This window comes from Cetorhinus maximus, chromosome 6 (assembly GCF_964194155.1).
Source record: "Cetorhinus maximus chromosome 6, sCetMax3.hap1.1, whole genome shotgun sequence".
Lineage (NCBI taxonomy): Eukaryota > Metazoa > Chordata > Chondrichthyes > Lamniformes > Cetorhinidae > Cetorhinus > Cetorhinus maximus.
Genome location: NC_135884.1, coordinates 154,080,919 through 154,097,367, shown reverse-complemented (window position 1 = coordinate 154,097,367; position 16,449 = coordinate 154,080,919). Strand labels below are relative to the sequence as shown.

Sequence of the window (16,449 nt, the reverse complement as noted above, 5' to 3'; positions counted from 1 at the left end):
GTTGAAAAACACAAAGGGTGCTACAAACCTGGAGCTCCCTCCCCCTAAAAAGCTGTGGATATTGGGGATCAATTGATAAACTCAAGGCTGAAGTTAACGGATATTTGTCGATTCAGAGTATTAAGGGATATGGAGCAAAGGCAGGTAAATGGATAGGAGGTACAGATCAGCCATAATCCAAACGAATGATGGAACAGGTTCAAAGGGCTGAATGGCCTCCTCCTGTGCCTATGCTCATCAGCAAGCAGCACGATATAAACACTCCTGGAAACCATCATTAATACTAGGGCAATAGGTTTTCTGTTCTGTTGGTTGTTATGAGTTTAATTTTTGGCCAAACCTTGCATTGTACCTGTAAGGTGTTTTAACTTTTTTTTAAGGAGTTTGCTAATGGAAGGTGTAAGACACATTTATTGTTGATCCACAGTTACCCTGACGGGTCTTCTCGGTGAATGGTTCTGTTTTGCAGTGACTGTTGTACAACTGAGTGCCTCGCTAGGCTAATCCAACAAGTGCTCAGTGCCAACCATGGATTAAGCGGAAGTGGAGAATTACGTAAACCACACTCAATAAGACAGAAGGCTCTCTTGTCTGAAGGATTATAGTTAACCAGTTGGGCCTTTACAGCAAACAGCAGAGTTTGATGGTTACTTTTTCCCAGTACAAGCAAATGATTAACCAACTTCATTAAATTTCATTGCAAAGTTTCCATGAGCTTATAAGTTCTGAGCGATTAGTCCATCACTGTAACCACTAAACTGCCATACCCACTAAACTGCCATCCCCACTAAACTGCCATACCCACTAAACTGCCATACCCACTAAACTGCCATCCCCAGTAAACTGCCATACCCACTAAACTGCCATACCCACTCAACTGCCATACCCACACTTCACTACAACTAATTATAGGATTACGGAGATTTGAAGCTTCTTACCCAGTAATATATCAAAAGTAGGAATGAAGGGTCCCCCAAAGACAAAGGACAGCTCAGCCCCATGAGGAGCTCTCTTGAATTGGGGCATTCTTGCCTCATAGAAGCTTGGACGATGCTGGAATTCATATAAAAACACAGGGTTCCCAGCATCTGCAAACACAACATCAGAGAGTGTTACTGAAGCCAAAGCAAATAAAAGAAAAAGACAATCTATTCAGAGCAACCCCAACCTGGAAGCCAATTGGTCCAAATCCCTTCCTATTCTCTCTCACTGTGCACAATCCCAATGGACCAAACCTCTTCCCATTCACTCCCACTGTACACAAACCCAATGGACCAAACCTCTTCCCATTCACTCCCACTGTACACAATCCCAATGGACCCAAACCTCTTCCCATTCACTCCCACTGTACACAAACCCAATGGACCCAAACCTCTCCCCATTCACTCCCACTGTACACAAACCCAATGGACCCAAACCTCTCCCCATTCACTCCCACTGTACACAAACCCAATGGACCAAACCTCTTCCCATTCACTCCCACTGTACACAAACCCAATGGACCCAAACCCCTTCCCATTCATACCCATTGTACACAAACCCAATGGACCCAAACCCTTTCCCATTCACTCCCACTGTACACAATCCTGATAGACCAAACCCCTTCCCATTCACTCCAATTGTACAGAATCCCAATGGACCCAAACCCCTTTCCATTCATACCCATTGTACACAAACCCAATGGACCCAAACCCCTTCCCATTCACTCCCACTGTACACAATCCCGATGGACCAAACCCCTTCCCATTCACTCCCATTGTATTGAATCCCAATGGACCCAAACCCCTTCCCATTCACTCCCACTGTACACAATCCCGATGGACCAAACCCCTTCTCATTCACTCCCATTGTATTGAATCCCAATGGACCCAAACCCCTTCCCATTCACTCCCATTGTGGTAGCTCAGGGACACCTGCTCCCTCACCTTGCCCCACAGTTGTTGGGTGGTGCCCCTAAGGCTATATAATTAATTATCTCTCTCTAATGGAGACAGATGCCTCTAGCCCTTTGTGGACAATGGCTAATTACTCTCTCCCCATTGTACTGAATAGTATTCTTGATCCAGGTAAACCACATAAATATAAAAGGACATTTAAGCTCTTGCATTCTCTGCATTGATGTTACCTGTAGCCTCATTATTTCCTGATGCCAACGGAGCTGCACACTTCATGCTCACCTTTGTAGTACTGGGCTGCCCTCAGGGTAGGAAAAGCTATAAACACATCACCGAACATGTCGAGGTAACGTTCTTTCAGCATGTCAGGGTCATGTACATCCTTAAAGTATTCGTCAAAAATGAGGTCTCCATTCTCGTCACCAAACTAATCAGAAAGTTAAATGACTCTGTGTCCCACAAAACAATATATTGGAACAAGAAAATACAGAACACATCATCCAAAAGAGACAAAGATGAAAACCTCTTTCAGGTCCTGGGGTGACGCTTTGGACCTAGTACTGACGACTTTGGACCTTGTAGCCCTGACCTTTGACCTTGTACCTATAACTTTGAACCTTGTACCTAAGACCCCTCTGACTCAAGGTGGAAGCATTACTAACTGAGCTAGGCACAGGAGGGTTATAGGCTGGTGGAGACAGAAGTAGGAAGGGGAGAGGCCATGGTGGGACTGGAAAACAAGAATGAAGGTTTCAAAATCGAGGCGTTGTTTAACCAGTGTAGGTTAGCGGGCACAGAGCTGGATGGCATTTGGTGCGTGTTAGGGTCACAGACAGCAGAGTTTTGAATGACCTCAAGTTTACGGAGGGTAGAATGTAGGAGACCAGCCAGCAGTGCATTGGAACAATCGAGTCTAGTGGTGACAGAGGCAGGAATGAGGGTTTCAACAGCAGAAGAGCTGAGGCAAGGGTGGAATGGGGCAATGTTACAGAGGTGGAAATAGGAGATCTTAATGATGGCACAAAGATGTGATTGAAAGTTCATCTCAGGGTCAAATATGACACCAAGGTGGTGCACAGTCTGATTCAGCCTCAGGGAGTTATCTGGGAGGTCAATGAAATCAGTGCTGAAGGAGCAGGGTTTGTAGTGGGGACTGAAAACAATGGCTTCAGTCTTCCCAATATTAATTGAAGGAAATTTCTGCTCATCCAGTACTGGATGTTGGACAATACAGTGGAGGGGTCAAGGGAGATGGCGGTGAGTTGGAGCAGAGTGTTGCTCTGAAACTAACTGTGCTTTCGAGTGATGTCTCTGACTGCAGCATGTAGATGGGAAATAGGAGGAGGCCAAGGATTGATCCTTGGTGGACACCAGAGGTACAGATACAGGAATGGGAACATGATAATACACATGATAACCTGGCTAAGGTTATATAAGAATGGTGAGACCAGTCCCACCCAGCTGGATGACAGTGGAGTGGCGCTGGAGGAGGATGGTGTGGCCAACTATGTCAAAGGTAACAGACAGGTCAAAAAGGATGAGGACTCCTGACCTCCCTCAACCTTCCCTTGCTCCTTTGCTCTGCAAGCTCTTAAAACCAAGCATGAACCTCTTGACTTACTTTATCTTCTCATCTATTCATTTAAACCATTGTTCAAAAGGCTTGGCCAGATATGGAGCTGTGTTCAAGTCTTAATCAGAGTTTACAAGATGATGAAGAAACAAAATAGTGATGGCAGGAGAGAGTGACAACCAGCTCACTCACAAACACATAGCCAAGCTCGAAGGTGTTTTTACAATGTGTATGAGTTAAAAAAAATTCAAATAAAAATAACTTACGATTGGTGTGAGATATGTGTTAATTTTCTCCTTAATTTGCTTTTCAGTTAACCCTGCTTCCCAGTCAGATGGAATGATTTTCTGTCAAAGAATGAAGAGTAAGTTTAAACATTTGAAAAGTTTCTCAAGGGGAGTACATGAGAACCTCTCAGCAGTGTGGGCTTGGGCCAGGACCATACATAATCGGTGAGGGGTGTCAGCAGTGGGTCAATGGGTAGCAGTCTCATTGGGTTCAAGTCCCACTCCAGAGACTTGAACACAAAAATCTAACTGACACTGCAGTGCTGTACTGAGAAAGCACTACACTGTCAGTGGTCAGTACTGAGAAAGCACTACACTGTCAGTGGTCAGTACTGAGAAAGCGCTACACTGTCAGTGGTCAGTACTGAGAAAGCGCTACACTGTCAGTGGTCAGTACTAAGAAAGCGCTACACTGTCAATGGTCAGTACTGAGAAAGCGCTACACTGTCAGTGGTCAGTACTGAGAAAGCACTGGACTGTTGGAGGGTCAGTACTGAGGGAGTGATGCACTGCCAATGGTCAGTACTGAGAAAGCACCACACTGTTGATGGTCAGTACTGAGGGGGTGCCACATTGTCAGAGGGTCAGTCCAGAGGGAGTGCTGCATTGTTGGAGGGTCAATATCGAGGGAGTCCTGCGCTGTCAGAGGGTCAGTACTGAGGGAGCTCAGCACTGTCGGAGGGTCAGTACTGAGGGAGCTCAGCACTGTCGGAGGGTTAGTACTGAGGGAGCTCAGCACTGTCGGGGGGTCAGTACTGAGGGAGCGCCGCACCATCAGAGGTGCCGTCAGTTGAATGAAAAGTTAAAGTGAGGCCCCCATCTGCCCTGTCACCTGAAAGTTAAACATCCCCGAGCACCATTTTGCAGAAGAGTGAGGGCAGCTTGCCTGGCCGGAGCTTATTGCAATAACCAACATCCCAGTAATAGATGGTCTGGTCATTATCACATTGCTGCTTGAGGGAGCTTGCTATGTTTGCTACATTACAACACTTGAAAGGATGTTACCGTCATGGTGCAGGTGGTTTTGGTTGTGGAGAGGGTATGAGGCTCAAGCAGTGAACTCTTTGACACCGAGTTAATGGTTCGCTTCCTCCCATCAAGCAACAGATTGGCCTTACCTCTGGGTGCACGAGACTTTGTACTGCCTCCTCTGTGGTCACCCCTATCAGGTAAGGGATTTTCTGGAACATTCCATTCTGGAACATCTTCTGGGGATCATCAGGAAGGAAGAGCCCGTCAACAACAAGAGCAGGAATTAACTGGTAGCGTTCATTCTGAAACAGTAAATCAGTGAGGGAGGAAAATGTTAAGACAGTTAGAAATTGCATTTCCACAATCTCAGAACATCCCAAAGTGCTTTAGAGCCGGTGAAGTATTTTTTTGAAGTGTAGTCACTGTTGTGCTGCAAGAAACATGGCAACCAATTTGCGCACAGCAAGGTCCCACACACAGCACAGTGGGTAGAATTCTCCTGCTCTTATCAAAATTGTGCCATGGGATCTTTTATTTCCACCTGAGAGGGTTAAACGGAGGGCCTTGGTTTAATATCTCATCCAAAAGGAGGCACTTCCCACAATGCAGCACTCAGTCCTGCAGCAGGTTTTGTGCTCAAGTCTTAGGAGTGGGATTTGAACCTTTAACCTTCTAGCTCAGAGTATTCCCCACTCACCCAGGGCCCCTCCCATTCTTATGCTCCTCCATACCTTAGGATGCAGGATACAAGAATAAGAAAGTCTTGCTACAATTGTGCAGGGCTTTGGTGAGACCAAACCTGGAATCCCATGGGCAATTCTGGTCTCCATATTTAAGAAAGGATATATTTGCATTGGAGGTGGTGCAGAGAAGGTTCACTAAATTGGTCCCTGGGTTGAGAGCGATTGTCCTATGATGAGAGACTGAGTAAATTGGGTCTATGTTCTCTGGAGATTCAGTGCATGAGAGATGATCTCATTGAAACATTCAGGCTTCTTAAGGGGTTTGACAGTGATGACACTGACAGGTTTCTCCCCCTCATTGGGGAAATCTAGAACACAGGGGCACAGTCTCAGGATAAGGGGTCGATCATTTAGCACTGAGATGAGGAGAAATTTCTTCACCCAAAAAGTTGTGCATCTTTGGAATTCTCTACCCCAGAGGGTTGTGGGTGCCCCATCATTGAATACATTTAAGGCTGGGATAGACAGAGTTTTGGTCTCTCAGGGAATTAAGAGATATGAGGAACAGGAGGAAAAGTGGAGCTGAAGTCCAAGATCAGCCATGATCGTATTGAATAGCGGAGCAGGCTCAGGGGGCCATATGGTCTACTCCTGCTCCTAAGCCTTGTGGTTTCTATGTTCTTTCTTGTATCAATTCTGCTGGGACCAGTCAACCAGGGAAGGAACCTGGGGTTGGATGTTGCATTTCCCAACTGAACTATTGGCATGAAGGGGAGGGAATAAGAGAGGCAGGAGCAGAGGGAGGGAGGGCAGGAGTGGAGGGAAGGGCAGTGGAGGCATGGGAATGGGGGAGGGGAATGGGAGGAGGGATGCAGGTGGTGAGGGGGAATCACTACTCGCTTTTTGATGAAAGTATTTGCATTTCCAGTAATCAGGGGAACAGCAACTTTAATACAGAAAGTTTTTGATTATTGTTAGTGGCACTCGGCACAATAGGGACTGTTCCTCTGCCTCTTAGAGGCTGATTCTTAAATACATTAGTAGAAAATGACTTGTATTTGTCACATTCTAAGGCACACCTCAAAGTGTGTTACTGCAAAGTACAGCATTGTGTACAGTTTTGGTCCCCTTATCTAAGGAAGGATGTACTTGCCATAGGGATGTGCAACAGAGGTTCACCTAGACCTCTCGGGCTATACAGTTCACAATGAATCATGCATTGAATACTGATTGTATTATAATCGTATTGAAGCACCTCAGAGTGCAACATGGTGTATGTTGATAACTCCAATCCCATTGTCTGATTGTCTGTAATGACCATATTGAAATGACTGTAATATTCATTCATTGTATTGAAGCACCTTGTGATCCATGTGTAAAAGTTGAATCTGATTGCACTTTTTGTGATGGCGATTTAGAAATGTTTTGTAATGTTCTTCCAGATATTTTATGAATAAAGTATATTTTTCAAAAGAAAACTTGAGTTTTCACCAAACTAATCCCTGGGATGGTGGGATTGTTTTATGAGGAGCGATTGAGGAGACTGGGTCTGTATTCTCTAGAGTTTCGAAGAATGAGGGGTGACCTCATTGAAACTTACAAAATTCTCACAGGGTGTGACAGGGTGGATGTGGATAAGATCATGTTGGTGAGTCTAGAGCTGGGGACACAATCTCAGAATAAGGGGCAGGCCATTTAGGACTGAGATGAGGAGAAATTTCTTCAATCAGAAGGTGGTGAATCTTTGGGGTTCTGCATCCAGAATGTGGAAGCTCAATCACTGATCACGTTCAAGACAGAAATTGTTAGATTTCTGGAGACTAATAACATCAAGGGATATGGGGATAGCACAGGAAAGTGGCGTTGAGGTAGACGATCAACCATGATCTCATTGAATGGCGGAGCAGGCTCAACGGGCTGAATGGCCTACTCCTGTTCCTATGTTCCTGTGCAGTCATTGTCCTAAGGCTGGTAAGAGCAGTGTCCACTCTGTGTGCACAGTATGATCCCACAGATATCAAAGAAATAAACGGCCAGTGAATCTGTCTTTAGTGATGTTGGTTGACGGATGGATGTTGGCTGGGATACTGGGGAGAACTCCCCTGCTCTTCTTCCAATATATTCATGGGGTCTTTTAACACCCCTCTCAAACAGACAGACAGGGACCCCATTTAATATCTCCTGTGAGAGACACGTGGGGATGGAAGAGCCCTCTTACTGGTTGTAAGGGTCAGGGCAAATACCTTTCTAGTTCTCACGATCAAACTAAAAAAAAAAAATCTGTGTATACTTTTTAAAGAAACATACCAGACTAGTGGTGATTTGGGCCATCTCCTCTTCTGTCTTATTCCTGAGGCACTGCAGCAGCAGCTGTGATTGTGTGTTACGGCATCCCGCTATCTCGGCAGCTTCCTGTAACAGGGAAGAGCAGATACCACACGTGAGAACATTCGTGTTCTCCCCCATCTCCTCACCTCTCCACAGCACTTCACCATCAAGAAGAAGTTGCATTCGTGGAGCCGCTTTTTAACGTGCTCAGAACATCTCAAAGTGTTTCGCAGCTTTTGAAGCATAGTCACCATTGTTGGTGGGAAATCACAGCAATCAATTAGTGCACAGCAAGATCCCACCAGCAGCAATGACATAAATCATTGAATCACACAACTTGGATGGAGGTCACCTGGTCCATCATGAGCTTTAAAAGATCTTTTAATTAGTCCAACCTTCCCTACTCTTTCCCATTCGCTCTGGAAATTAATATCCTTTTCAAATATATGTTGAATTCCCTGTTGAATATTACTATTGAATCTGCTTCCATCACCCATTCAGATAGGAGGTCTTCTGGTGCAGTGGTAGTGTCATTAGATCTGGGTTCAAATCCCACACCAGGACTTGTTGGCCATGGAAGGAGCATTCATGGCAATGGCTCAATGGCCTGATAATGGGTCCAGGTACACAGATTCATAAAATGTCATGAACAAGTACAGAAAATAATCAGAAAGATGAATGGAATGCTGGTCTTTACATCTAGAAGATTAGAACACTAGGGGGTAGAAGTCGTGCTTCAGTTATACAAAGCCCTGGTTAGAGCCCACCTGGAGATACTGTGGGCACCGCACCTTAGGCAGGATATACTGGCCACGGAGGGAGTGTAGTGTAGATTGACCAGAATGATACCGGGACTGAAAGGGTTACATTAGGAAGAGGAAACAAGGGCTGTATTGTCTGGAATTTAGAAGATCATTCGATCAAAGTTTTCAAGATATTAAGGTGAACATATGGGGTAATTTTTTAATATAATGTTATTTTGTTCAAGGAACATGTTCACAGCCCAAAGGCTGAATTTCATTGCAACTTATGTTGAAAAATTAATTTACGGGCCAAGTAATTAGGTTAAAAACATGGAAACATGCAACTACAATGTAGCAACAAAAATAGGCAAACAAATTCAGCAGGATATTAAAAGAAAGGTAATGTTGAAATAAAATTATTTTAAAATTACAAACCAGTACTCTTTTCCTACATTACAGGCACTGATGTACACACACATTTCACCATTTGGGTACTCCACTGGGGACCCCGGCAATGTAAGGAATAGGGTTATTGCGGTAAATAGAGAGAAAATATTTCCACTGGCTGGGGAATGTAGGGGGAAAAGTCTAAAAGTTAGAGCCAGACCTTTCAGAAGAGTTTGGAATCTCTCCAGAAAATGGCAATTGATGTCAAATCAATTATCAATATTAAAGCTGAGAATGGTAGGTTCTTGTAAACCGTAGGTATTAAGGGATATCGGGCAATGGTGGGTGTATGGAGTCAGGTTACAGATCACAATCTTACTGCATGGTGGAACAGGCTTGAGGGGTTAAATAGCCTCCTTCCATTCCTGTCTGTCTTTGGTGGTGTTACATTGACCAGGAAACTAGGGAGAACTCCCTTGCTTGTCCTAAGTTTGACATCGACCTGAACAAGCAAATGAGACCTTGTTTTTATGTTGAATTTGAAAACTGGCATCTTTGACAGTGCAGCACTCCCTCAGTGCATGCAACGGAGATATCAAACAAGATTAGGTCATCAGGTTATTGGAGCTGGATTTGACCCCACAGCCTTCAGAGCTAAGCATGCCATCACCTCGCCAAGTTGTCTGATCAAGACCTAGATAACAAGACCAGTACCAGCTATAGCTCCGTTAGTAGCATTCTTGTCTCTGAGTCAGAAGGTTGAGAGTCAAGTCACCCCAGAGACTTGAGCACAAAATCCAGGCTGACACTCCAGTGCAGTACTGAGGGAGTGCTGCACTGTCAGAGGTGCCATCTTTTGGCTAAGATGCAAAACCAAGGCCCTGTTTGCCCTCTTGGATGGATGTAAAAGATCCCAGGAGAGCAGGGGAGTTCTCCCTGGTATCCAGGCCAAAATCAGCACTGAAACAGATCAACAAACAGATTCCACGTTGAACAGATCCTGCACTGACTATTCTCAATAAACACATTGGATTTGACCTGGTGATGTCTGAGGTGAAAGGTCAATGCTTGAATCACCACAAGATGAGGTCCTCGGTAAACAAACTCTTCGTAACACATCCCTCACAGTCGGGCCTGAACAAACTCACGTGAGCTAGCTGGGTTGGCAATGGAGGCATCAATCCTGGCATCAGAGCACTTCCACTTTGTAATATTGCCTTGTGGAACAGGCCAGTGGACAGTGGAGATAAAGTCTGGAATAAAACGGCAGGTATAATGATTTAGGGCAGGATAAGATACATTCAGAATAAGTTTCACAAGAGAATTTGTTTACTGGTCGGTGTTCTTAACTCATCTGGTGTGGTGCCCAGTTATCTTTGGGAATGTTGCCGCCGGAAATGGGAATGCTCATTGGGAATGGAAATAAGGTGGTCCCACCTTAGTGAGGTCCTGAAAAAGGATGTGAGGCTTTCCTAAGGGGCAGGATGGGGAAGGGGCGCGGTATGGGCAGGACACTGGGTGGGATACAAAGAAAACAGAGGGATACGATAGAGCCAGGGTGAGGGGATGCTTCAGGATGGAGTTGAGCTGGTGGGATGGGGGCGGTGCAGGGAGTGTGAGAGCACACATTAGGAGAAATGGCGGGAGAGGCGGAGGATAGTGAGAGGAATATGGAATGTGGGGGAGTGTTGCTGGTTGTGTGTGTGTGTGTGTTGTGTTGTGTGTGTTGTGTGTGTGTGTGTTGTGGTGTGTGTGTGAGTGTGTGTGTGTGTGTTGTGTTGTGTGTGTTTTGTGTGTGTGTGTGTGTGTTGTGTTGTGTGTGTTGTGTGTGTGTGTGTTGTGGTGTGTGTGTGTGTGTGTGTGTAACTATCGAGTTATATCTTAAAAACATCGGCTTTTAAAGCTGGATTTTCTAAGGTCTCTGTGAGAGCCTGGATCAGAGACTCACAATGTTCCTGGCTTTCCAGTGGCTTGATTCAACTTACAAAGCTACAGTTCCACTGGGTTTCTGCTGAAATCAAATAACTGGAGAGAGAATAGAGAAGGGAAACATGTTCCCAACGTACGTGTAGAGAGACACTGAGTCCTCCAACAGACTCTCCAAACAGAGTGACCAATCCCGGGTTTCCGCCGAATTGTGGGATATTCCTCTGCACCCATTGTAACGCTGCTAACTGATCCAGAAATCCCAAATTCCCTTGTGCGTTGTTGTCCCCTGTGCTGTTGCACAATAAGCAAAAAAAAAAATAATGTAAGGGAATGTTTAGTCCTTAACTTTTAGCTTTTGCTTTTAACTAAGTTTCTGTTAGAAGTGCACAGTTTAAGTGAAAAGGAATTGTTGGTAGAGGAACTTGAGCTGATAGCAAATTACCTACCGCACAGGCACAAACTGGGCATGAGAATGGTCTTTGTTGATTAGACATTTAGCAACAGACAAATTTGAGGAAATCCTCTGTCATTGACCTGGACAATTAGACACAAGAATTAGGAGCAGGAGTAGGCCCCTCGAGCCTGCTCCACCATTCAATAAGATCGTGGCTGATCTGATCGTGGTCTCAGCTCCACTTTCCCGACTGCCCCGCATAACTCTCGACCCTAGAGAACGTGAGTCAAGTTTTGAGGAGCATTCGTTGTTAAAACTGCAGCCCAGCTGAGGATTCTCACCTACCCAGAGAGTGAAAGTGTATTACAGCTCACTCAGGGTGAGCAACATGCATAGTGTAGTCTAGAGCTATGGATAGATAATGGCAGAAGCTCCAACTTTCTCTCCACCACATGATACTCAACCTGTTTGGCCAAGTTATGAACTTTCCTTGGCCATCAAGTGCTGGGGTGGAACTCAAACCTGGTGCTTCCTGAGCCAGGGGTAGGGACATGACCCACAGCACAACAAGACCAGAATTCAACAAGACTTGTCCAATTACTCCCCTCAGGCTGGAATCCAATGATGATGGATTCTGAGTGTGACTCCAAGTTTATGTGTAATTATTTTTTATTCATGGGATGTGGACGTCGCTGGCTAGGGCAGCATTTATTGCCCATTCCTAATCGCTCTCGTTCAGAGGGCATTTTTAAGAGACAACCATATTGCTCTGGGTCTGGAGTCACATGTAGGCCAGGTAAGTACAGCAGATTTCCTTCCCTAAAGGGCATTAGTGAACCAGGTGGGTTTTTACGGCAATGGTTTCATTAGACTTTTTAATTCCACCAAATTTCACCATCTGCCATGGTGGGGTTTGAACCCAGGTCCCCAGAGCATTACCCTGGGTCTCTGGAATACTAGTCCAGTGACAACACCACTACGCCACCACCTTCCCCTTAATCATCTTAATCATAATCATCTTTGAAACTGTGTGATTATTGGTGATGATTATCATTATATACTTTTAAATCTAGAAGTAAAAATACACGTTTCCTTACAAGAGTTAGAAGTGAAGTTAGAAGTTAGAAGTGAGCATTTCAAAAATAAACTACAGGAGATCGGAACCCAATCTGTGAATAAAGAGAAAGATTTTGCTCCCATCCTGCAGGAACCACTTAGCTGCCTAAATATCTAGTGTGGTTGGTGCTGACTCTTTGCATTGACTTCACCAGGGAGCTGAACAGGTTCCTGTGAGGGTCAGAAATTACATCATAGAGAGCTGGAGGTCCACAGCCTCCTAGGAGTGCGTGGGCAGGTTTCAAGAGGGTTGGCAGCATGCAGTGGGAGACCTTGGAGAGAGGGAGGGAAAGGGTTAGGGCAAGGCGCTGTGTTTTTACCAGGTGAAGAGCGCTGGGAGTCACCATCAAGAGAGAAAGAAAGGAAGAATGAGTGAAAGAGAGCCTGGCACAAAGGGAGAGAGAGAGAGAGAGAGAGAGATAAAGAGACAATGAGAAAGAATGGCAGACACAGAAATTGAGAGGCAGAGAGCGAGGCAGAAAAAGAGAGAATTTGAGAGAGAGAGAGAGTGTGGTAAAGCGAGGTTCCCTGCCCCTTTAAGAGAATGCAAGTGTACTGATCATGTGACAGCACTGACGAATCACTGTACAGCGCGGGCAACTGGGAACTGTAAGTCGAGTTCTGGAGGTTTCTGAGTGAGCACATATGATCTGGTGCTTTGCCCTATGTCTCAATAAACAATCACTGTCTTCCTCTCCACAGATGTTGTCAGACCTGCTGAGTTTTTCCAGCTATTTTTGTTTTTGTTTCAGATTTCCAGCATCCGCAGTATTTTGCTTTTATCTTACTGTTTATTCTTACATCAGTCTCTCCCCATTATTGATTGCAAGCAGCAATTGATGAGAACATAGGAAGGTGTGCAGTTAGAGTTCGGATGGCCAACGAACTCATTTACCCAAGATACAAAAGAGAGAGAGAAACAGGAAATGAGAAGGAGAGACAGAAAGTGAGAGATAGACAGTGAGAAAGAAAATGAGAGACACAGGAAGTGAGAGATAGAGAGAGAGAGAGAGACAGAAGGAGTGTGACAGCAAATGAGAGACAGACAGAGCGTGAGAGAGTGAGAGTTAGAAAGTGACACAGAGATAGGAAAAGACATAAATCTACATCAAAAGGGAGAAAAGATTTGCTGGTTTACTTAAACAAAGAGCAAAAACTGATCAGAGAGAATCTATGAGTCTCTCTCCCCATGACACTGTCTTGTCTGAATACCAGCTATTGTTCACCCACAAGAACAACAACAACTTGTATTTATATAGCATCTTTAACATAATGAAATGTCCAACAGTGCTTCACAGGTGCATTATAGAACAACAAATGACACTGAGCCACATGAGGAGGTAAAATGATGAAAAGCTTGGTCAAAAAGGAAGGTTTTAAGGAGCATCTTAAAGCAAGAGGTAGAGAGGTGGAGAGGTTTAAGGATGGCAATCTAGAGCTTGGCAACTGATGGTGGAATGATTAAAATTGGCAATGCACAAAAGGCCAGAATTAGAGGAGTGAAGATATCTTGGAGCATTGTGGTGCTGGAGGAGGTTAAAGAGATAGGGAGGGGCAATCAAGGCCAGGGAGGGGTGTGAAAACAAGGGTAAGAATTTCAAAATCAAGACATTGCTTGACTGGGAGCAAATGTAGGTTAGCAAGTGCGCAAGGGTGATAGGTGAATGGGACTTAATGTGAGTTAAGGCACGGACCGCAGAATTTCAGATGCCCTCTAGTTTACACTTACCTCAGGAACCCAGCTACACTGATCCTGTATTGAATCACCACAACTACCACATTCCCATAGCCAGCCAAGGCCGTTCCATGAAAAACAGAGCCACTCCCCAGAATGAAAGCTCCTCCGTGGATCCAAACCATAACCTGAGAGACGGCCAGAGGGATAAACAGAAAGGTTTAACGAACGGGCAGAAGGAAATTGAAAATTCCCCAAGAAATTAAAAATGAATCAGGAAAGTAAGAGTGAAAGTACATCATTTCTTTTAACTGAATGTTTTAGACCCAACTCTCACCCTTCCATAAGACCATCAGACATAGGAGCAGAAGTAGGCCATTCAGCCCATCGAGTCTGCTCCGCCATTCAATGTGATCATGGCTGATCTGATTATCCTCAACTCCACTTTCCTGCCTTTTCCCTATAACCCTTCATTCCCTTACTGATTAAAATAAGACTTATTAAAATAAACCTATTAAATCCAACGCAAGATCTGAGCCATCACTGGAGGCGATGTTGGTTGATTTTTCATTCAGTGCCTTCAGGCAGTCAGTGCTGGTCCGATACCCTTGGCTGGTGTACTTGTAGCTTCGCAGTGAATCATAAAATGATAAAGCTCAGAGTGAGGCCTTTTGGCCTACTGTGCCTCTGCTGGCTCTTTGAATGAACTATCCAATTAATCTCATTTCTTCTTCCGCCCCAGCTGCAGTTTCTCACACGTATTCACCCTATTGAATCTGCTCCCACTGCCCATTCAGGCAGCGTGTTCCAGATCAGAACAACTCACGGTGTAAAAATCTCCCCACCAAGCTTGTGTCATAAGGGTTGGTCTGAAATGTTTGTTTCAGCCAATGTTACGAACCCTATTGATTTGAAGAGTAAATTGGGAGTAAGAATGCACATATTGACCCCTCTAGCAGGGAGGTGTCAGGAAGGTTGTGCAAGTTCTCCCCACCTCCTCCATCTTACCCATCCACCATCCCCACTCGGCAGGGGGACAGGGGGTAAAATCTGTCCTGGTTTGGCCCAGCTAAGTGTTGACTTACTGGTAGAGAGCTGTTTTGATGCAAAGGATGGGCTGGAGTATAGACACTGAGATACAAACAGTCCTCATTGGCTGGCACAGCGAATGGAGGTAAACGTTTCCTTGTCTTCTGCAGGCACCTGGCAGAGTGGATAAAAGAGAGAGAGAGAGAGACAGAGAGAGAGGCAAAGCTTCTGATTATCATTCTGATGAACGTTCACAGACCCGAAACGTTAACTCTGTTTCTCTCACAACAGATGCTGCCAGACCTGCCGAATATTTCCAGCATTTTCTGTTTTTATTTCTGAACATATGAACATTTCTCTGAGTTTGCTCTGTCTTCTCAATCAATCCTCGTCTCAGAGTTCTGTTGGTTACATTAGAATTACACAGAATTTACAGCACAGAAACAGGCCATTCAGCCCAACAAGTCTGTGCTGGTCTCTATATACCACACCACCTCTCCCCAGTCCGTCTATCTTTTTTTTAAAAAACATTTACTTTTTCTTTCATGGGGCAGATTTTCTTTTATTCCTGAAGGTGTTCGGAGTTCCTGGGGTAGGCGGAGGTATAAGGAGGCCTCGCAGGCAAGGTTGGCAGTGCAGGGTTGGGGTGGGTTGTGGGGGGTTGGTGGTGTAACCCGATTGCTACCACGCTGGATTCAGCAGGTAGCTTCAAAGTGCTCACCTCCTGGATCCTGCCGTTTCTCACCTGGATGTGGCTGCTGAGTTGTCCGAGCCTCGAGAAACACCACCAGACGCAGCTTAAGCTAAAAAGCTTCATGAGAATGAGGCTCCCCACCTGACCCAAATACACAGCGCTTTGCGTTAAAAAAATACGCCCACCCAGTGTTTGCTGTTAATTCAGTCTCGGGAAAGGCCCAGCATTTACTCCTGCTCTTTCCCGGGTTATACCTAGAAGCATTAGCACTGAGTCCCCTGTCTCTCTTACTAGGTGATGGTGAACCTCCTTGAACCATTGTCATCACGCTGGGTATAATTGAGAATCTTACTAAGCCACTTCGGGGTGGTGGGGGGCTAGTTAAGAGTCAGCCACATTGCTGTGGGTTTGGAGTCACACACAGGCCAGACTGGGTGAGGATGGCAGATTTCCTTCCCTTAGGGAAATCAGTGAAGCAGCTGGATTTTTAAGACAATCTGACTGATATCCTGAGGTTTTAAAGATGCTGTATAAATATCAGCCCCTTCTTCTTTTTTGGAATGATCACCAAGGAATTATCCTGGCCAACTTCCCTCCCTCACTCAACACCAGTGAACACAGGGGAACTGACTGTTTGTGGGACCTTGTTGGTACTGAATTGCCTAAGAATCATACAGTAAAGGTTGAGGCCATTTCGCTCATTGTGCCTGGCTGGCTCTATGTAAGAGCTAATCAATTAGTCCT

General features: G+C 45.1%; 1 protein-coding gene across 1 annotated transcript in view; it reads right to left on the bottom strand.

Moving 5' to 3' along the window:
* LOC144682241 (pyrethroid hydrolase Ces2e-like) overlaps positions 1-16,449 on the bottom strand; it is a 28,204-nt gene that overhangs the window by 8,091 nt on the left and 3,664 nt on the right. Inside the window, exons 3-11 of the mRNA XM_078544677.1 lie at positions 15,068-15,185; positions 14,037-14,170; positions 10,935-11,088; positions 10,017-10,121; positions 7,718-7,822; positions 4,874-5,029; positions 3,735-3,815; positions 2,178-2,322; positions 939-1,088 (exon numbers count right to left, since the gene is read on the bottom strand). Of these exons, the coding sequence (XP_078400803.1) occupies positions 939-1,088; positions 2,178-2,322; positions 3,735-3,815; positions 4,874-5,029; positions 7,718-7,822; positions 10,017-10,121; positions 10,935-11,088; positions 14,037-14,170; positions 15,068-15,185 (1,148 nt within the window). The remainder of the gene's footprint in view (positions 1-938; positions 1,089-2,177; positions 2,323-3,734; positions 3,816-4,873; positions 5,030-7,717; positions 7,823-10,016; positions 10,122-10,934; positions 11,089-14,036; positions 14,171-15,067; positions 15,186-16,449) is intronic.